The sequence below is a fragment of the Vulpes vulpes genome, chromosome 1 (assembly GCF_048418805.1).
Source record: "Vulpes vulpes isolate BD-2025 chromosome 1, VulVul3, whole genome shotgun sequence".
In the NCBI taxonomy this organism is placed as follows: Eukaryota; Metazoa; Chordata; class Mammalia; order Carnivora; family Canidae; genus Vulpes; species Vulpes vulpes.
This window is the reverse complement of record NC_132780.1, coordinates 149806001-149827430: the sequence shown is the minus strand read 5'-3', so window position 1 is coordinate 149827430 and position 21430 is coordinate 149806001. Positions and strand designations below refer to the sequence as shown.

Genomic DNA, 21430 nt, shown 5'->3' with positions numbered 1-21430 from the left:
GCATATTTATCTTTTGCAGCCTTACTAAACTCATTCTTGAACAGGTGGGATACAGTTCTAACAACTGTTTTAATCTTTGCTAATTCTGTCATCTTTGTTGTTTAAGTTCACTTTTATTCTTTTAATATTTTATTTCAGAGGGAGCACAAGCAACAAGAGGGGGCAGAGGGAGAAGCATACTCCCCACTGAGCAGGAAGCCCAACCTGGGGCTCCATCCCAGGACCCTGCGATCATAACCTGAGCCCAGGGCAAAGGCTTAACTAACTGAGCCACCCAGTTTTATTCTTTTCTGAATGTTTCCCTGCATCTCTGCATGCCTGGTAATTTTTGATTGGATGCCAGATTTTACGAATTTTACCTTGTTTGGTGCTTGTTTTGTATATTCCTAACCATCTTCTTTAAGCTTTGTTCTACATTATAGTCATTGGGAGATAGTTTAATCTTTTGAGGTCTTGATTTTATAATTAGATCTGGAGAAGTCTCTAGGGCTAATCCTTCTACTGAGGCAGGACCTTTATGAGTACTTTCCTCAGTGCTCCAGAGTTAGAAGTTAATACTATTTTGGCTTGTTGGGAACACACTCAGGCCCAGTTTTGGGTACTTGCCTTGTGTATGGGTTGATTTACTACTGAATCCTTAAGGGTTAACCCTCTACAGATCTCCAGGGTTCTCTCTGCAGCTCTCTTCTCTTGGTACTTGGTCCTGTGAACTCTAATTGATTTGGTTTCCTCAGACTTTCAGCTTTATCTCTACAATTCAGGGAGTACTCCAGGTTCTGCTTCACCTTCCTGCACATGATATACAGACTTCTTCCAAGCAGTGAGCTGGGGCAATTGTAGGGCTCAGTTTTGCTTTTCTCCCCCATATCTCAGGAATCTCTGCCTTTTGTTACCTATCATCTAGTGTCTTGAAAAAGCTACTCTTTCATACTCTTTTTGGCTGTTTTCAGGTGGGAAGGTAAAATTGGTTGCTTTTACTCTGTCTTGTGCAGAAATAAAAGTCTTTCCCATTTTTTCTGTTATTTCAGCACTGTTCTCCTTTGTCTGTAAACTTCATCCAAAGGGTGACTGCCCTTGTGGTTATAAGATACCTCCAACCAAGATGTAGCCAGGTTTTTATTTTTATTTATTTTTTAAAAATTACTTATTTTTAATCTCTAAACCCATTGTGGGGCTTGAACCCACAACCCCAAGATTAAGAGTTGCATGCTCTTGTGGCTAAGCCAGCCAGGTGTGCCCCTAGCCAATTCTTAAAGTCAGGATTTTCTTTGGCTTTGTTATGAGGTTCATCACTTAGTATCACTGTTTTCATCCTATGACTGGGTATTTGGTGAAAACACAATTACTTTAAAACTTTGCATACATTTTATGAATAGAGTTTAATTTGAAGATGCAAGTCTAAGGCCCAAGCCTTCCCCCAAATGACTGTGTGATCTTAGATACAGAACTTAAATTCTTGAGACCATGATTTCCTGCTCTAAGACTAATTAAAAAAAATATATCATTTAGTTTTGAACTGCATGTTTACATCTTTAGTTTCTACGTGTATTTTTTTTTTTGACAGTTTAATTGCTTCAGAATACTTTAAATTCCATACGACTTCTAAAAATCAGGAAATGCTTACAAGAAATGGTAGAATCTTTTTCCTTACCTTGTCACACTTCAGGTTTTAACACTGATCTAAGATCATACACTTCACTGGCTGACAAAGTAATGTAATTATAAAGCCATAGAGACTAGGTTTCTAGAATTTTTTTTTTTAATATCTTAAGCCTAGTTGAGCCTCAAAACTTTTCTATTAAAGCAAGATGGTATTGCAAAAATATTTTCTTCAGAAAAGTTGATATTTAAGTTTTACTTGCATGTGATGACAAAACACCAAAGGCTTTATTTCCTTGATGGATAATTTTTAAATTAAGTATTATGTAGGAAGTACACATCAAGGGCTTCCTGTGCTAGGTCATGGGGTTGAAGAGAGAAATCAAAAGTGAGAAGCTCTCTGCACTTGAATTCCAGTGGAAGACAAGTGGGTAGGCAAGGGGGAGGGAGGCGTTTGCTGTATACTTGGAGATCTGGGAGTCTTATGGATGGAGGGTGGGGAATGAACCTTCTGGTAGGTCTCAAAGGAAGATGAACAAAGAAAGGGTATGAAGAGATGAAAGGAAGAGTATGAACAGATGTGAAATTATGGAGGTGCCTGATGTTGAGGGAGTACTGCTATAACACCGGACCAAAGCAGGGAAAAGGGAATAGCTAGAAGTTGAGGCTAGAGCAGTGGGTTGGGTTCAGGTATTGTTAGGTCCAAGACTGATAAAAGGAGGTTTCTTCTAGGTCCCTTTGGTCATAGTGAAATAGAATGGGTTGGGAGGAATAACTAGAGACGAGGAACTCCTACTACAGAGGGACCTTTCACTGCTAGGAGAGAGGAGGAGTATAGCCCAGGGCTCTGGAAATAAAGATTTGTGTATATTAAAGAGATACTTTCGAAAAGTCCAAGGACCTAGCACATGAGTGGTTAGAGTATGTCTCTCATACCGGTTCCTGGCATAGATGACCAAGTGAGTAAGAATCCCTGCAAGGATGGTTCCTTGGGGAGCTATCGGTTTGAATACTCTGGTTTCGAACCCTTTAAGGAGTGTCATACTCCTTCAGTCGAAATACCAGGTAGATAATGAAGTGAAAGCTGGAGCAACATCTGAGCTGGCTGTGTGTATGGCAGGGAAGCCACATGCCTGAAGATGGTGGTTAAAACCAAAGTGGAGAGTGAGGTAGGGCAGAGAGAGGAAACAGGCTGTGCCTCAGAACCCTGATGAATACACATGGGATCCTGAAAGGAAACAGTGTGAGGGATAGTAGCACTGGCATGTGTGGGAAGGAGGATAGTATGCTTTTGAGAGCTGTGGAAGGATGGGAACTGAAGTGAAGCCACTGGATTTGCTGGTTAGGCAGGGACTGAAGGCTTTGGCAACAGATTATCTGGAACATATTAAGAATTTGGGGAAAACAAAAATTGGTTTCTGGCCAAAATAAATGGCACAAAGCCCATGGATGTTTTCACAGCTCGTAGGGTCCTTGAAATCTTGATTATAATTTGAGACAGAATTGAACTATTTCAGTTGAACTGGATGGCATGTGAGTTTGAATATCACTTAAGTAACACTGCCATGGCTATTCAGTTGTCTCCATAGTATATTGAAAATAATTGTAATGTATTGAGTATATTAGAATGATGACCCTGAATCTCCACTTAAAGATTAGATTTCTTAGTCGTTAAGATGGAAACATGATTAAGCCTCAGGCTGCTAGCCAAAAGAGCTCATTTTGGATACATCTTGATAGGTATTCGGAAACCTTGGTTATCTGGATTGGTATATCCTTGGAGAATATGTGGCTACTATTCTATGCCATTGGACACTTTCTGGAGAGCTTTCTGTATGCTTAGGGGTTTTTTTTGTGTCTGTTATGGTCAGATCATTTGGGATTTGGTAGTTAAACTTAATTCCAGAACAAGATTACAAAAGAACCCCAAGCCAGATGTTCCTCATTACATAAATGTTCACATAGATCCACTGGTCTTGTCTCCCTTCCCCCGAGGTCCTTTTTTTAGTCTTTTGGATTTGGTTAACGCTTTTTTTTTTTTTTTTTTTTTTTTTAACTGGATGCTGATGTAGCAGAGTTAAAACAAAACTATTAGGCAAGAGACTCCATGACCCTTTTCCTGGAAGCTAGTAAGAATCCAGGCTGTGACTTTGCCCCATTTGGATTACCTACAGAGGTCATGGGCTGGGGTACACAGGGCTTTACATATTTTAGTGCTCTGAAGAGAGAAAGATCTTGAAGTACCTGTAAAAAGCTGGCTGGCACTTCTTTGAAGACTTTTTAAGAGTTAGGGTTTATAGCAGTGACCATCAACCCTTTCTAGAAAGTTAACATTTTTAATTAAAAAAAAAAAAAAAGCTTTGTTTGAAAGGATATGCTCTGAGAACTTTAAACCTCAGACAAAACTGAAGAGAAGCTATTTAGGAGCGTGTCCTTCATTTCCTTCTGGAAATGTTCACATATTTACACAAGTTGGGCATTTGGAAGGTACCTTTTTAGCATGATTTCAACAGCCCTGCCTGTGCTTAAGCACAGTAGTCCTCTCTCTTGCCCCCCCCCTCTCCCCTCCCCCTCCCTTTCTCCAAGGCTGCCAGTTGCTGTATTAAATTTTACCTGGGGCCCTGATCCTAGGGGCTTTAGTACTCCGAGGATAAGGAAGTAAACAAAAGGTTTCTGAATACAAAGTTTATGCACTTTACTCCCAGAAGCATCTCAAGCCCTTACCCAGAGAACACTTTATACCCAATTTCTGCAAGCTTGGCATCTGGTTTCTCAGCTCAGGATAGATTATAAACAAATCAATTGAGGCAGAACAAGAGAGACCAATACAGAGAGCAGCTGTGAAAAGCGCATCTAGACGTGGCAACCCAGTGTACCTCCAAGAACCTCGCTCTGGTGTGATTCTAGTTAAAGGAAATTGCTAATGAAGCCTGAAGCTGTAAAAGTGGAAGTGTGTGTTTAGGAACTTCCTATTGATAGCAGAAGAGGGCGTAATCAATTTTAGAAAGATTTCCACTGATACATACATAAAAATTTTTAAGAGATCATATGCTTAAAAGGGGTAACAAGACCATGCATTTAAATAAAATAACCATCCTGGCAATACAGAATGAGTAATGTATTTGAGAGTGAAAGAAAAATGGGTGGTCATATGCTTAGAATTTCTAGACGAGTTTAATAGACCTACAGAAATACAGATTCCCCCCCCCCCAGAAAGTAGAGTGTCCTTATGAAACCTTGTAACCCAAAATGCTGTAAATCGAAGAAGCAATTACCATTAATATAGAAAAAATCTTGAGTGCTCTGAGACCCCAAAAATAACCTTAGATTTTTTTGATACCTTCGGACATATCTTGCTATCAGATCCACAAAATAAAGCCCAGATGCTCACTGACACAGTTCAGAACTCTGCCTACTTGAGGCAGAACTCTGCCTACTTGAGGCTGGGTGTGGTTCCCAGGGCAGGGACTTCGTGGCACCCTCTCACTGCTTGGGTGCCCAACGTCTCTATAAGGGCTCTATAAAGGCATTATTTTTGCCTTTTTTCGTTTTTCAGTTAGCAAAAACAAATACCCCACTTTCTGAAAGTTTTGCATTATGGCACTTTTCTTTTATGAAAGACCTACATTAGTTTGTATTTCGCTAACAGAAATCCAAAGAGGATTTTTGCTTTTATGGGGGGAAAAAGGCAGTTACATCCTAATGTAGGTCTTTGCAATAGGCCACTTGTTTTTACCAAACTTTTGGAAAACAGGGAACACTCTACACCAATTCCGCTAATGAGAGATTTTAATAGGAGCACTGTGCTTTCAGATAACAGAGAAACCTATGCTAATGTAGGTCTTTCATACAAATAAAGTGGCTTGGCTCGAATTTTTAAAAAGAGGATAGCTGTATTGCTTTAAAGCTGGAAAGGACTTTTTCTCCTCCTATATTTCCAAATGATGAAACTAAAGCCCAGAGACAAATATTTCAAATGTCTATATTTGTATTATTTCTAAGAGGGAAAATTTAAGACTGTTCTAAAAAGGGTGGTGCCCCTTGGGAAGGGGAACAAGAAGGAGGTCATAAAGCTTGGGGGGGGGGTGGTCAGCAAAGGTGTCTCTAAGAAGATAGCACTTGAGACCCACAGGCGCCAGCTATTTGAAGGGCTGAAGTAAAATCTTCCCAAGCCCAGGGAAGTACTTGCTGTCAAGGCCCTCTCTTGGTTGTTAGAGAAATAAATGGAAGCATGGCCACAACATGGTGGGGAAAAGGGAGGTTTAAAAAGGAGGCAGCATCGCTGAAGACTGACCCTAATGCTCTTGGTGACGGGTGTTGGATTTTTTTGCTCCATGTGAGCCACTTGAAAGTTTCAAGGAGGGGATTGAGTAGATCTGCTTGGTGCAGGAACCCAAGACCACTCAATGGCAGAATTAGGTAGTGGTCTGTCCTACAAGCTTTCACTTTTGACGGAGACCAATAGTACCTGGAACAAATGCCAAATGAAATATTTTGGTGAAATGCTACTGCCTTTCCCATGAGTGACACATTCTGGTATTCTCTATTTCAAAATTTTTAATGTAGTGTTGATTACAGCCTACTTCGGCCCACTACAGGGTTTGTAAGTAGCATTTGGAAAACACCTCAAAGACCCTATTCTGCCTCAGTAAACTTACTCCTGCCCACGGACTAGAAAACGATAGCCAAAAGCATCTGAGTGGTGCTGTGTACTTACTGTTTTAGGCAGGTGACATGTAGTTATATGTGCTCCTTCCCAGAAACTGATAGACTCCAAAGCCTGCCCCCACCCCCCATGCACCGGCTCCCAAAAAAGCAGGAGGGAAAGCGCTCTGCAACAGTTTCCATGGGCTCCAGCCCAGGATGAGGTTGAAGGTGGAAAGAAAGAGGAAGATATGTTCATGATAAATGAAGTAGGCTTTTTGTTTGAGTGAAAATATAAATGTCTCAGAGCCACAGATGCTTAAGTATTTATCGTTACCAGATGGCCTGTGATTCCCTTCTAGTTGAAATGCCAACATCCTTTCAAAACTAAAATACTGACTATGCTTGGTGAACTTCTCGGTCTGCAGGACACATGCTAACAGGTTTAGTAATGTGACCGCAGCCTTCCCAGCTAATCTTCTGCTGGCAGTGGAGCCCTGTGAAAAGGCAGACATGGATGAGCCCTTTCTATGAAAATCAGGCTGACCTCACTTGATAGTTATGCAGTCTATGCCAGGCTCGGCCCAGGGCAACAGGTAGTGGGCCAGAATCCGGAGCTTTGACTTAACCTCTTTAACATGAACTTCAAATATGGCAGGAAAGAGGTTTATATTAACAGGAGTCTCCCATCTTTCCACCTCCCGAATTAAGGTTAGAATTGCTCTCTCAGTGGGATCTGCTCAAACTCCAGGTGTCACTCCTAAGGAGGAGCCCTGATGCTACCTCTATGAGACCTGACTGTGAAAGAGTATCTCCTCAGATTCTTTTGATGGTGGAATAGAACCTTAAACTAGAGGTGTTGAATCCCTGACCCCCATCCTGCCCCTGCCTTGTGGCAGGGAGAAACAGGGTGGCCTTCTGGGCACAGTAGTCATTGCTTTGGAAGTGGAATTTCTTTGTTTTAGCATTGGCTCTCATTTAGTCTCTTTAGAAAGCATGATTTTTTAAAACCTCTTTGTTTGGTGGGTTAGTCTACCCCTAGTTCCTAAAAACTAAAATGCCAAATTTCTCCCTATTTCTCAGGCAGTCCTTGAATTTAGGCCAACCTAATTTATAAACATACATTAAAGGAATGTGCTTGTTCTCTTGCTTTCCCAGCTCTGAGTGCATTCAGGCAGAGCTCTGTGTACCACCGTGGAGGGTGGGTGTTCTCTCCAGCAACAGCAGGCCCCCTGCTAACCCTAAGCTCACTCACACCTAGTAGAAGCCACTTCTGAGGTTCTTGATGCAGACCTCCACCACTGAGCACTGCAGAGCAGTTGGTCCAAAGCAGCCTCTATCTGGTTGGGGACCAGGATACTTCCTTTTTTGTCAGCCACATGGTGACCAGGGCCCTGGCAGAGGAATATGTTCACAGAAAAGAGCCAAAGAATTCACTTGTCCTTAGAACCCAGAAGTGATAGAACTAAAGTACAGATGTTCTGAGGTAAATAAAAACTATATTTGCAATATTGTTTCTTCAGGAGGAATTGTGTTTTGGTTTAGGTTTAGGATGGTTTTAATCGCTGAATGCCTGTGTTAAATTGGTGGCCGTAGTTACCACTGGTAATTCTACTTGGTGGAACTACCTTTTGTGTGGTTAATTTATGTGAGAAGACTGGTTGGGTTCTGCTAGAATTGATTAGAAAGAAAGTAGGAATGCCTTAACATGGTCTTTATAACCATCAGAACATTAAAATTGACATGCTTAAAGTGTAGTGATATGGCTAAAGAAAAAAAATCTGAACGTAGCTTCAGGGGCCCAAAAAATAGAGGTCTCATGCTATTAATAGCACATGAAAGCAGATTTACTTTCAAGGATTTCCTATGTAATTAATATACCCAGGTACAATTCCAGCGTTGTGGTTTCTTCTGGGTTTTAGTCCGGTGTGGTCCAACACACTCTCTGTAGTAATAGAAATATTTGCTCTACTTGGTAGGGTGTAGCCACTAATCCAAGTGCCTAGTGGGACTTGGGAACTGGATTTTTAATTTTAGTTAAATCTAAATCTGAATAGTCACATGTGATTAGTATCTACTAGAACAGACAATGTGAGGTTTTTTCTTTAGTGAAAGGTGTCATTGTTTCTCATTTTCCCTGTAGCTCCTATTTTCTTTCCTCCTCTTAAAGTCTTAAATTTTTTCACTTAGGCTTCATATTACTAATCTTGGCATGTGAAAATTTTTTCTCTGTGTGGGCCAAGATCATGATTCAAGGAAGTTACTTCACGGAATCATACAGGAAATTCACTGATGTTATGTATTGTTAAAATGGAGATTAACATATTATAAATAAAAATCAGCCTGCTCTGTAAGCTTCTGTAACAGAAGACCAGGTCAGGGCTAGGCCACATTTATTTTGGTTTCTAAAAGTGTAAACTTCACTAGAGCACTCCCTGTGTAATTCGGTGATATGAAATGACCTTTCATTAGTAGGAGAGAAAGTCAAAATACATAAAATATTATAAGAATTTGATACAACTTTAGACTAAACTACTAAAGTATTTGGGGGAACATAGGACAGTTTTATATATCAGCAGTTTAAAACATCACCACATACATAGCTATACAAAAGCATGTGTGTTACAGTTTGTACTTCATAGTTAGTAGTCTACCAAAAGTGCTCAGACGTTACCACATAAAACAGTGGTTTTGATGTTGGCAATGCCATTAGATGTGTCTAACCTGGGAGTCCACCTTAAATTCTGAGCCACATGAAGTTTCATTACGTTTGTATTAGAACTTCTTGTTCACGTTGATTCACTATCAAGCACAGCTCTTTTGGTCTCATCATTTGGGTCTTCCCTATTGAAGTACAGGTGTTTACAAAAATAAACATCACTGCAGCTAGCACCTCTTTGAGTGCTCTAAGTTTGGGTATCATGCTAGGTAAGGAAATGAATGTCATCCAGCTGGGTGGTTGACAGTGCTCAAAAATATTGGTCATTTGTATTTTGCCATGTGATAAAACAGTCTTCTGGACAGAAGGCATGGCCACTAGCTTTTAAGACAGCTTCTAATCTAGAGAAGAACTGTTGTGGTATCATCTCTATGGGGTGAGCTCAGTTTATCTGCATCTCTGACCAGCCAGACATGTGCTTATCCTGCAGTCAAAATGGTGGTTGGGGAAAGCACAGGAATCCTCTGAGGAGTTGAAACATAGTAGACACTTCCCATTGGCCTGTCCCTTTCCTCCAGAAAGACTTCTGATCCCCTAGACTGGGTCACTTCCTCCTATTACATATGCACAGCTCCACTTGGTCATCTGGAGCACTCACCCAGATCATTTTGCTCTATTGTGTTGTTGGCAGTGGCTCTAACAGCAATGGAAGCTTGAGAACAGGAGCCACACCTGTCTGACTCTTCACCAGATTGCCAGCACCCACCCAACACTGGGCCTCACTGAGTGGATGAAAGGGCAGAGGAATAAGGGCGGAGAGCAAGACCGTGGGTTTTGGTACTGATTGGCCATGAACTCTAACTAGAACCTTAACCCTCAAAGTGACTGTAGACTTGTTTTAGAGTTAGTGTGAAGGGAAAAATTGGGTCTTTGAGAAGCAACAGGTAGTTCTAGCAGGAGTCAAGACTACTGCTTGGGCCACTGGAAAAATGCCAACAGTGGAGCAGAGGAGCTGGCCCAGAGCCCCAAATTCTGAATTTCGGTGGGATGGCTGGAAAGAAAAGAATTTCTCAAAGTAAAATCTCCCTAAATAGAGAACTGCCTATAACTGCTTCTGAGCCTTATAGAACTATATTACTTGCCTAATTAAGTACCATTTTTACCTCCAGGGAGTAAAAATGTAAACATTCGTTTGTGTTTTATAAAATGTCTAACCTTTCCTCAAATTCTTTTTTAAGATTTTATTTATTCATGAGAGATACAGAGAGAGAGGCAGAGACACAGGCAGAACCAGAAGCAGGCTCCTCACAAGGAGCCCAAAGTGGGAGTCGATCCTGGATCCTGGGATCACACCCTGAGCCAAAGGCAGGTGCTCATCTGCTGAGCCGCCCAGGTGTCCCACTTTCCTCAAACTCTAAGCTCCTTGAAACTCTTACCTTCATGGGAGAGTATTTAAAAAAAAAAAAAAAAGTACAAAGGAAATTTATTTTCAACTAGTGGTAAATGCCATTTAAAGACAACATAAATCCTGAAAAATTTACTATTTTGACATTAATGGTTTCTCTTGTTATCTTGAATTCTGATGCCATGAGTATTTCACAGTCTACTATATATTCAGCATTGTCCTGAGTACTTACATCACCCTCAATTAAGATGCTTTACTTTTATTGGGCTAATTTCAGGTGAACGTAAAGTACCTCATGCTTGTGTAAACCTGCACTGAATGACTAGTAGATTGTGTTCAGGCCGTTCCTAGCAGCACTATATAACACATAGCCTACATAATAGTCTTTTGAATGGACCTTTGTCTTTGATTCAACAGCTCCAAGATATTGGTGGCTTTTTACCCTAGTGAGATAGAATTTAGCCTTATTAGCAATGAAATCTAATTATATTTCTGAATTATTTATAGAAAAAGTAGTGCACATTTTAAAATGAGGGTCTCTCACAGTGGCCAGTTATTTTTATTGTGTCTGTTGTCTCCCCCCCCCCCCCCCCATTTAAAAAGATAACTGACAGGGGTACCATATAGCAGTGTCCCTAAGTTACATTTAGGGAGTTGAAATCTATGTACCAAGAAGAGAAGCCCAGTGGCTATTTTTGCTACTTCCAAATACTATACTGATTATGCAGATTTGAAGTAGTCACTCTGCAGTCCGCTTATCATACCTTCAGGTTTGTGTGTGTGTGCAGCCTACATAGATGTGGCTGTAACTCTGAATACATGGCTCGCATACTATTTGAAGTTAGGAAGCTGGTATGGTTTAATCCTTGAAATCTGTTGTGTTCAGAAGGGCCTCTATATCCTGTTATTTTCTTTTTTTTTTTTTTTTCCTCTCATCCTTTGGATGCAAAAAAGGAAGTTTAAGATGGAGAGAATATCCAGATATGATTTAAAAAAAAAAACAACTGTGGCTTTAGGTATTCTACATGGGGAAAACATTGTCTTAATGTGTCACTTTATTATCACTTAGTAGCCAGTTCACTGAACCAAACACTGTGTTGGCTCTAGCTTGGCCATGTTAGGAAAGATTGAGTTGATTTTTTTTTTTTTTTTTTTTTGATGCCTGTGTGATCTAGAATTAGAAATAAACATTAATGTATTGAGGTGGGTGGGGGGGAAGGGTTTAAAAAGATAACAAAAAAGCCAAGAGCTAAAAGAATCATCCTGAGCACAGAGGCAGAAAAATCAGTGACTGTGAGGGATGATTACTTCAGAACACCTTACATTTGAGTCTGAAAAATGCTCAGGGAGGGTTTTTTTTTTTTTTTTTAAATTTATTTATCATGAGAGAGAGAGGCAAAGGCACAGGCAGAGGGAGAAGCAGGCTTCATGCAGGGAGCCTGACATGGGACTCAATCCCAGGTCCCCAGGATCACGCCCTGGGCTGAAGGCGGCGCTAAACCTCTGAGCCACCCAGGCTGCCTGCTCAGGGAGGCAGTTAAGGCTTCTTAAGGCTTCTAACTGAACTTTCATTTTATCCAAAAGTAAGTTCCACATTTATGGTTTTTGTCTCTTTGGGTAAATATTCTGATGTTTCTGTTTCATTTGCTTAATGAGATCATGGGTGATTATTTTTTAATTAAGGAGAGTTTGGTTTATAAACACTTTAAATGTCATCCGTTTGGCTGATATTTAAAACTCAGGCTGAGTTTGAGCTTCTTCTGTCTGCCCTTCTCATGCTTCCAACGCGTGGCCTCAGAGTGACTTTGAAAACTAAGGGTTTTAATTATTTCAAAACTAGAAAACCAACCAGAGTTATTGCACTCTAATTTATATAAGTGGTAGAAGAAATCTTGCTCATTTTGATCAGATAAATGATGGGAACCCGGTAAGCTAGGAAGTATCTCTTTGTCTTACAGGAAACATGCTATCTGGTTAGGAAGATAATGCAGATAATTGATGCCCTGCAGATGTGTTGGGAGCTGGTGATCAGAGGAAATACTGAAGTAGAAAGATTGCTCCTGAGAAAGTTAGCAAGGCGTCATAGAACCAGAAGCTCTGTCCTGGGCCAAAGAGATAGGCTAAGACATCTGTTTACTTATTTATTTTTAAGGCATCTGTTTAAATTTATAACTGTAACTGCTATGTCTCAGCTTCTATGATATAATGTCAGGTCCACTTCAATAAATGGAGGCATAATCAATTTATGAGATTTTTCAGCCAGTATCCTATCCTATCCCTGCCTCATGTAGCTTATAATTTTTTTAAAAGCTTATCACACTACTAATGAAGATTGGCATCCTCTAGCAGCGAGGTGTGCTGTGCCTTGAGGCCAGGCAGACTAGGCTCCCATCCTTGCCCTGACACTTGTGGCCTTGGGTAGCTTAGCCTCTTGGAACAGCTTTGCACGTCTGTAAAATAGGTGATCATGCCTACTTCGAATGATGGATTTGAGAATTAGGATCCATATATTGAAAATTCACAGCATACCCTTTCTCATGCTTATTTAAAAGTAAACTTGTTTCTTAGGATATTTTTATATATCCATCCTGAGACTCAATAAAGTTTCCTTTTCCATCAGCTCTTAGCTATTCAGGAGTCTGAGCTCTGGAGGGAGAAGCTATCTGAAAAACTGTAGTTAAATTTAGGAGCAATTCCAGATTCTACAGCCCACAGTTTTCAGGCATTTGACATTGAGTGATTGTACAAATGCACTACTATATCACATTTCTGGTTCATGTAGCTAACCAAGTAGTCTTTACCTATTTCTTGAACTGAAAAATTCTAATAGAAGAGCAAGAGTGGGAACTTAAACTCATCAGTAAGACAGCTATCTAAGTTCAGTCTGCTATAACATATACCACAGACTAGGTGGCTTAAACAACAGACAACTTAGTCCTCGTGGATCTGGAGGTTGGGAAGTTCAAGGTCAAAGGTGGGGAGATACTTATTTCCAGATAAGGGCCCTCTTCCTGGCTTAGAAACGGGCTGCCTTCTTGCTGTGTCCTCACGTGGTGGGAAGAGAGATCATCTTTTTCATTTCTTCTAATAAGGGCACTAATCCCACCCTATTGGGGAATAAGAGCTTCAGCATACAAACTTGGGGGAGTGGGGCACAAACATTCAGTCCATAACAACTGATAAAAGTTAGTTGAAAGTTCCATTTTTGTTGTTTAAACCTAGCAGGCAATTTCCTACAGTTACTATTTTTAAATTTTTAAAAGTTCTATTTTACAGAAAGTGAGCATAAGTGGGGGCTTGAGGGGAACGGCAGGCAGAGGGAGAAGCAGGCTCCCCTCAGAGCAGGGAGCCTGGTATGGGCCTCAATCTCAAGATGCTGGGATCGTGAACTGAGCCCCACCCAGGTGCCCCACTTTTCCCCTTTATAATCACATTTCTTAGCTAAGGTGCAAAACAGCCTCTTGTTGAACATTACTGTGTCTGGTAATGGATGGCTGACTGAAACGCCTTCCAAGACTAGGCAGGTACACATAAGTAAGAAATAGGTCACTGCAGACCAGACCACTTCCCCTTAGAGGAGAGCAGCTCATACCCTACCCAGTAGGATTGGGCTTCTGGGTATTTGTTTATAAGGCTGGAAATCTGGATTTGCATGTAAAATGTCAGATAGATACTAGATTTTTTTTTTTTTAAGCCAAACAAAATACTTCTGCTAACTGATCTGCCTTATGGGGCACCGGGTGGGGCTCAGTTCACGAGGATACCTTTCCTCTTCTGTCTCGGTATCTTCTCCGAAGGGTACTCTAAAGTGTTTGCCTGAATGATCTGATTCCATACCTTTTCACTTATGTATGGATGTTTTATTTCAGCCATAAATTGTGATTCATAGTCTTCATTATTTACACCAACTATCATGATTTAAAGCATGTGATTTCAGGGAAAACAAAAAGCAGGCTCTATTTGTACTTTGTCCAGAAAAAGTCTTACTTTTGTATTTAACTCCTGATATTTATCAGAATTCCACCTGTAACAATACAGGTATTGTTACAAATGCACTAGTGCACCCAGCATTGTAAATTGTATATGGTTTCAGAGTGGGGAAGTTGTCTTAAGTTACTTTTGAAAAACCAAAACTAAATTGTTGAAACTCCTAAAATAACTTCTCCATACTGGTGTGTTTATGATTATGATTTAACTCTCCAGCAGGGAGACTTTCAATGGGATTTAATACCCCACCAGTAAAAAACAATAATCTATTATGACAATATTCCCAGTTAACCACTTTCATAAACTTACAGTAAGCCATTTGAGGAAATAAATTTTAAAGTGCAACTTTTTCTAATTGTAGTGTACAGAATTTTAGCTTTGTACTTCAAAAGTATTTCAGTCTGTCAAAATAGGCATCTTGACTTTTCTTTGGGATATTAAGTGAGAGCAGGAGGAAAAAGTAAGGAAAGAAGTTCTGGTCCTCAAACAGTGGCACTATTGACTGATCATTTTCTCCTGTATTTCCTGTTATGCAAAAGAACACTCATTGTGTGCCATGTAGTGTGAGCAGATGTACTTTCTTGAGTTTTGTGGGTCCTTTCCAACCTTCACATTTCCCTGCCTTCTCTTGAAGGTTGCACTGAACACGGTCTGGAACGTTAATCTTTCTTTTACTTTCAATAGGTGGAGTACATGTTGGTGTCTTTTGATCATGAAAATAAAAAAGTCCGGTTGGTCCTGTCCGGAGAGGAAGTTCTTGAAACTCTACAAGAAAAGGGGGAAAGGACAAACCCAAAGTAAGCTGCTATATCAGAGAGTTGTCTTAGTGTTTCTGAACCTGCTTGAACTACTGAAATAGAATCTTTGCTCAGATGTATAGGAGCCTGGATGGCATTGTAGCTGAGAGCACAGGCTCTGGTCCCCCTACTTCATAGCTGGGTATAACTGTGGGCAAGTTAGCTTCCCTGTGCCTGTTTTCTCATCTGTAAAATGGGGATAATAATGCCTCCAGTGTAGGATGTTGACATTTTAAATACACTAATGTATTTAAGCACTTAGAACTATAAACTCAGTATAAAGCCTGCTTACTATTAAATGGACAAAGTGTTTTTGAGATCCCAAACCATGGTTGCAGATAAAACTTGCAGGTGAGTTTGTTGGGCTAGCAGGATTTTTGAAAGATTTCTTTTAAAGTAGACAAAGAGGTAAAGGTACTTTCCAGTTCCATCTTTCTATTCCCTCAATTTTGGAAGGCAGCATTTGGATTTGGAGGCCCAGCAGTATGAACTGAAAGAGCCCTTTTGGCCTCTTCTCACTTCTCACAAAGTGGACTAGCTTGTCTTGAACAATGAGTGCCCTGGGTGTGGTTTTCAGTTACTTACAAATATTTTGCACCCTGTACTCCTAACCCTCTCACAGTTGAAGAGCTCTGGAGAATTACCAGCCTTTAGGAACTATAAAGGAGTTCTTAGCATCATTTATATGGAATGGTGTTTAAATTTTTTGAAGTGACTTTTTAAAGACTTCTAAAAATTGAGTAGACAGCAGCAAAATATGATGGACTGGAATTGTTTCCTCCACTGTAGCCATCCTACCCTGTGGAGACCAGAGTATGGGAGTTACATGATTGAAGGCACACCTGGACAGCCGTACGGTGGAACCATGTCTGAGTTCAACACAGTCGAAGACAACATGAGGAAACGCCGGAAGGAAGCAACTTCTCTATTAGGAGAAAATCAGGCTCTCTGTACAATAACTTCATTTCCCAGGTTAGTTTCTATATTAACATGCCCCAGCAGATAGTTCAGAGCTTTGGGTTATAAAGAGCAGATCATGACCCAAGCATTTAGTTCTCATACTTCATGAACAGTTCATACTTTATGCTGTGTTGGATGGAATCTGTAACATTAGAGCTGCAGACAAAAATCATGTGCCAGTTTCAGCAGGAGGTGGTGGGGGGCGGGATGGGGAACACTGTGGTGAGAGCATTCATCTGGCCTCAGTGGACAAGACCATAAGGACCACCTGACTGCTAGCATTGTGGCAGCATCCACCCCAGCCTGGGGTGGAGGGAGCAGTGGATCTGCCAAGCATTTCTGACCCTGTAAGGAAGAGCTGAGTCTGATGATTATCAGGTGCTCCTCTCTCAGACTCTCACAGTTGCTTCCCCATGCCTCTTTCCCCACTGGCGAATGGTGGTATTGGTAGCTGATTGGAGGGTCACGTGATAGAGGGCTGGTATCAGTGCTCCCAGTCTGCAACTGATACATCCTAACTATGAACGGGGGCTGGGAGTCATTAGGCCATGTTTGAGTCTTGGGTTGAAATGGAAATTTACAGTTTGTCATCGAACTAGTCATAGCTGAAAGTTTATAAAAGTAAATACAAGGTAAACCTAAATAGTGAAGCTATGCTCTTAGTTTAGAATGAGGTACATAAATATTGTACAACTATACATTAGTAGCTCTGCATACAAATGCAGTTCTACCAAATTGTAAATCTGCTTTATCTGTGCTAGATGTCTATCATTGTGGCAAAGTATGCTTACTTCCTCAAGGTTCAGAAGAGCTTTGGGGATTGATATCCATAGACTAAAACATTTAGAACTATTTTGATGCCCTATTTTTTTTTTCTGTTAAATGTCCATAATGAACACAGGCATTCAGAGTCCTATTGCTGGTTTTGGAAGGACACTTGGAATTTTCTTTTTTAAAAATCTTCAGTGTAACATCTAAATAGTTGAAACCCTACTTAAACAACTCAAACATTTAGAGATAGAGCTCTTATTTTCTGTGATTCCTTCATTCCATTATGCAGGTCACTCTTCTCCCCTGCCAGAAGAAAAACCCCAGCTGGATGAGGGTGGACAGGTTTGCTTGGAAGAGAATTGGCATAGTCCTTTGCCCCCTAGTGTTTTAAGGAGGAGGTAAAAAGAAATCATGACTCTGCCATTCACTCAGTTATTGAAATGCCTGCTCCATGCCAGATCCATGCAATGTGGGGACGCAGCCATGAATACAAACAGGCACCGTCTTTGTGTATGTGGAGACTGAGTGATTAGATACCCACAGATCCAGGGGATATAAAGTTGAAGTGCTGTGAGGAAGAGATGTGGAGCAGAGAGTGGGACGTGGTTGTCAGGTGGATTCTGCAAGGTGGGGAGGATGATTGATGTACAGAGTCCTGGTAGGAATTGACTAAGAGGGAGGAGGAGAGGGACAGCTTACGGAGAGGAGACAGAGTGGCAGTCATTCCAGGATGAATGAGGAGAGTGTGGAGCCTCATGAGAACCGGAAGAAGACTGGCCAGTGGGACCAGGATGCTGAGAAGGAAACGGAGGCTGGGGAAGGGGACGCTGGGCAAGTAGTTGGTGGGCCAGATCATGTTAACCAAGAATTTAAGTTGCTATACTAAAAGCAGTAGGAATTAATATAAAGGGTGAGTTGAGACAGAGGAGTAAATTTATTCTAAAAATTAAAAATATATATATATTTTTTGATGGGAGGGTATTTTTGGACTTGTAAACAAAATAATTCAGTTGGAGAAGCCTCACCTTCTAGCAGCAGTAAATGATAAGGAAAGTTTTGATTTGGGGTCAAGAGAGAAAGGAGTACTTGGTTTCTTAAGTATAAACTATATTTAGCCTCTATAAAGAGGCCAAACTATCATGGAGCTGTAATGCAAAACAGTGGCCAAGTGAATATCTAAATTTAAATTAAACTTAAATGGAAATTTTAGTTCCTCAGTCAGTAGCCTCAATTCAAGTGCTCACTAGCTGCATGTATTGGACACACTGGTATTGGACAGGGTAGACATGAAACATTCCCATTGTTGCAGAAGGTTTTGTTGGATGCTGCTGGTCTGGAAAATAAGCAGTACTGTAAAAATCTGAGGATCTGAGTTCTGATTACTTTGTCCTGCCAAACACCTTTTGTTTTTCCTTCCATTCAGCTTAATTCTGGATGGCTCAAAATTCCCAAGATCAAAGTTTGCCACTCTACAGGACTTCCTCTAAGTTTGCAGGCTCATAGTAAATAATGCACACAGCTGCAAGAATTCTTAGGAACCCTCATTATAGCTGGAAACTCTTTTCCAGATAAGATCAGCAAATTCCGTTGTTGTTCACAAGGCGGATATGGGCAGCCAATAGGCACTTTATTTTATAAAAGGTAGGGGCTGAACATAAGGCATGGGTAGTCTTGGCTCTTAAGCCAAAAGTTTCCTACCACTGATCTAAAGCCCTGACAAGAGCCTCCCTTGTTTTGCATTCATGAACTTTGTAGGTCTTCGTCCTCTCTCACGGCACACTTAACAATGACTTTAAAATTCTTAATTTGAAGTGCTGGATGTGGAATTTGAGCTTTAAATTTAAGGAAAAATACAGAGCTTCCTTTTTCTGTGTTGGAATTAAAGCTCATCATTTGGTCAAGTAAGATAATAGAGTTGGGTGTCGGACCTCAGAGGGAGATCTCGGGTAGACAGGGACACCTGTAGAGACACAACGTAATTGAAGGATTCCTGAGGTGACCTGTAAAGGCAAAAGGCAGGAAAGCCCTTCACTATATGAATAAAGCTTATCAACAGGTTAGGGAAGTAGGGGTGTGCAGGGGTCAAAAGAGATGAAAGCTAGTAAAGGAAGACCATCAGATGCTGTGTAGGGGGAACCTGTAACCTATGACAATTGATGTGACCCAGCTGAGGGACTTCTGTGCTGTTGATCCTCGCTATTAAATTGAGATGGATAGGACATGAAGAAGCACTCTGAAGATCCCGAGTGGATGGAGGGTCTCTGACAGTCACTAATGGGCTGCAATCACAAAAGATATTGGTGAGGAAGACCCAAGTACAAGGGGGAGTTTGTAAAGCACAGTATTTACACAGCAGTCATGTGCTAGATTCCCTGTAGGGGGGAAACCAGACAGTCATGGGTGGTTCTAAACAGGTGGAGTGATGGCAAGACATAATTAACTTTTGAAAATAAATCCTACCTACTTAGTTCTTCAATTTGTTGTAGATTAGGCTGTCCTGGGTTCACCCTGCCAGAATTCAAACCCAATCCAGTTGAAGGAGGAGCTTCCAAGTCCCTCTTCTTTCCTGATGAAGCCATAAACAAGCACCCCCGCTTCAGGTGAGTATGACTCTGCATTTAAATGTAGATGTCCCTCACTCTTAGCCCTGCCTGCTGAAAGTAAGGTGCTCCTTCCCAGAATTCTCATTGAGCACTTACAGAATTTAGGCTTCTTTTGTAATTAACCAGAGAAGCCAGCAGGATATGTACATGTGACTGCTTGATTGGGGCTTCTTAGAGCCCAGCTCGACATGCCCATCTCACAAGTCATCTTAAAGTTATTGGTTTAGCTGCTGTTGTCTTTAGTGTAATAGAATTTTCAGCCCTAGTTCTATAAACACCTATTTGGGGGAAGTTTTCTCTTCGTCATTCCTACTTTTTCTCCCCTTCTCTAAGTGATCTCATCCCACTCAATAAACCTTCGTAATAAAACAAAATATGAAAAAAAAAATATGTACAGCTCTTTACCTTCTGTTCTGTTGACTTCTAGTTCTGAGTTTGCAGTTTCATTCCTGGGTTTTAAAGTGGCTTCATGGCCCACACCAGTCTGATCTTGCTTTTTGTATCATGAGTCTCCTCTGTCATCCCAAACCTAGGCTCCTGACCTGCAGGTGGAGACTTTGGGACTTGTCAGTGTTCATTCCTTTAACAGGTCTGCACACCTGCTAAATGCAGTCTTTGGAGGGAAACAGATTTATAGGTGTAGTTCCCAACTTCAAATGTTATAATGTGTCAAGGGGGAAATAGATTCAGCTGTAAGAAAAGCCAAGATTATGCTGGATGCCAAAAGGTAGATGCACCAGAGACCCTCCTTGGAGAAAGGATGCTTCTGGCTGAGGGGATCCCAGCAGGCCTGTGAAAGAGGTGGTCTGCTAGCTGAGTCTACATCACCATTATCCACTAGGAACGTGTCACCCCCAGATACAGTTTTAATTTTTCTAACAGTCGGGACTGTGGGCCGCCAGGGTGGGTGAAGGATCTCAAGATGGCTGGGCGAAAACTTGCTCTAAAAACCATTGACTGGGTAGCTTTTGGGGAGATCATACCCCGAAACCAGAAGGCCATTGCCAACCCCCTGAAATCCTGGAATGAGATGCTTACCTCCAGGTTGGCTACTCTTCCTGAGAAACCACCTGCTATCGACTGGGCTTACTACGAGGCCAATGTGGCAAAAGCTGTCTTGGTAGATGACTTTGAGAAGAAGTTTAATGCCCTGAAGGTTCCTGTGCCAGAGGATAAAAACACTGTCCAGGTGGATGCTGAGGAGAAAGAAGATGTGAAAAGCTGTGCTGAGTTTTTGTTCCTCTCAAGGTCAGGATTGAAGAATATGAAAAAGAGCTGGAGAAGATGAAGAACATAATTCCATTTGATCAGATGACCATTAAGGACCTGAATAAAGTCTTCTCAGAAACCAAATTTAGACAAGAAGTAGTATCCCTATTGGCCTCACAAGCCAATTGAAAATTTATAAACTTGAGTTGAGGAGAAAGCCCCGGCCCTCATATTATAAATGTTGGACATTAAAAATAATGATACAGAAAAAAATAAAAAATAAATTTTCTAATAGTCACATGAAAAAAGTAAAGATGGATTAAGGAACATATTACAAAATTTAAGTCCAATTTATCCAAAATTATTTCAACATGTGGTTAATATTTTAAAATTAGTGATAGGGCATTTTATTTTTGTATTTTATAGCCTTCAAAATCTGGTGTATATATTATCCTCACAGCATATTTTAATTAGGATTAGCCCCATTTTAAGTGCACAGCAGCCACAGTGTGCCTGTTGGCTTCTGGATTAGACACTGGGTTTAGAGAATGGGTTTTAATGCTGCTGATTTAGGGGGACAGTAACAAGGTATTGGGGCTCCAGAGATGCCTAGGAAAAGGCAGTATTAAAGCTTGAAGTTTTTGAAGTAGACATGGGGAGTGTTAGAAATATATGATGAGACCAGACCATGGCAGAAACTGGGATTTGATTTGAGAAGTTACAGGGAACTGGGGTATCCAAGGTTGAAAAGGGAAGAGAGGGGGTCCCTGGGTTGCTCAGTGGTTTAGCGCCTGCC

At 40.9% G+C, this 21430-nt stretch overlaps 1 protein-coding gene across 1 annotated transcript in view; it reads left to right on the top strand.

Moving 5' to 3' along the window:
• The window catches only part of GCLC (glutamate-cysteine ligase catalytic subunit), a 47794-nt gene that overhangs the window by 7196 nt on the left and 19168 nt on the right, over positions 1-21430 (top strand). Inside the window, exons 2-4 of the mRNA XM_025991070.2 lie at positions 14979-15091; positions 15881-16063; positions 19309-19422. Of these exons, the coding sequence (XP_025846855.1) occupies positions 14979-15091; positions 15881-16063; positions 19309-19422 (410 nt within the window). The remainder of the gene's footprint in view (positions 1-14978; positions 15092-15880; positions 16064-19308; positions 19423-21430) is intronic.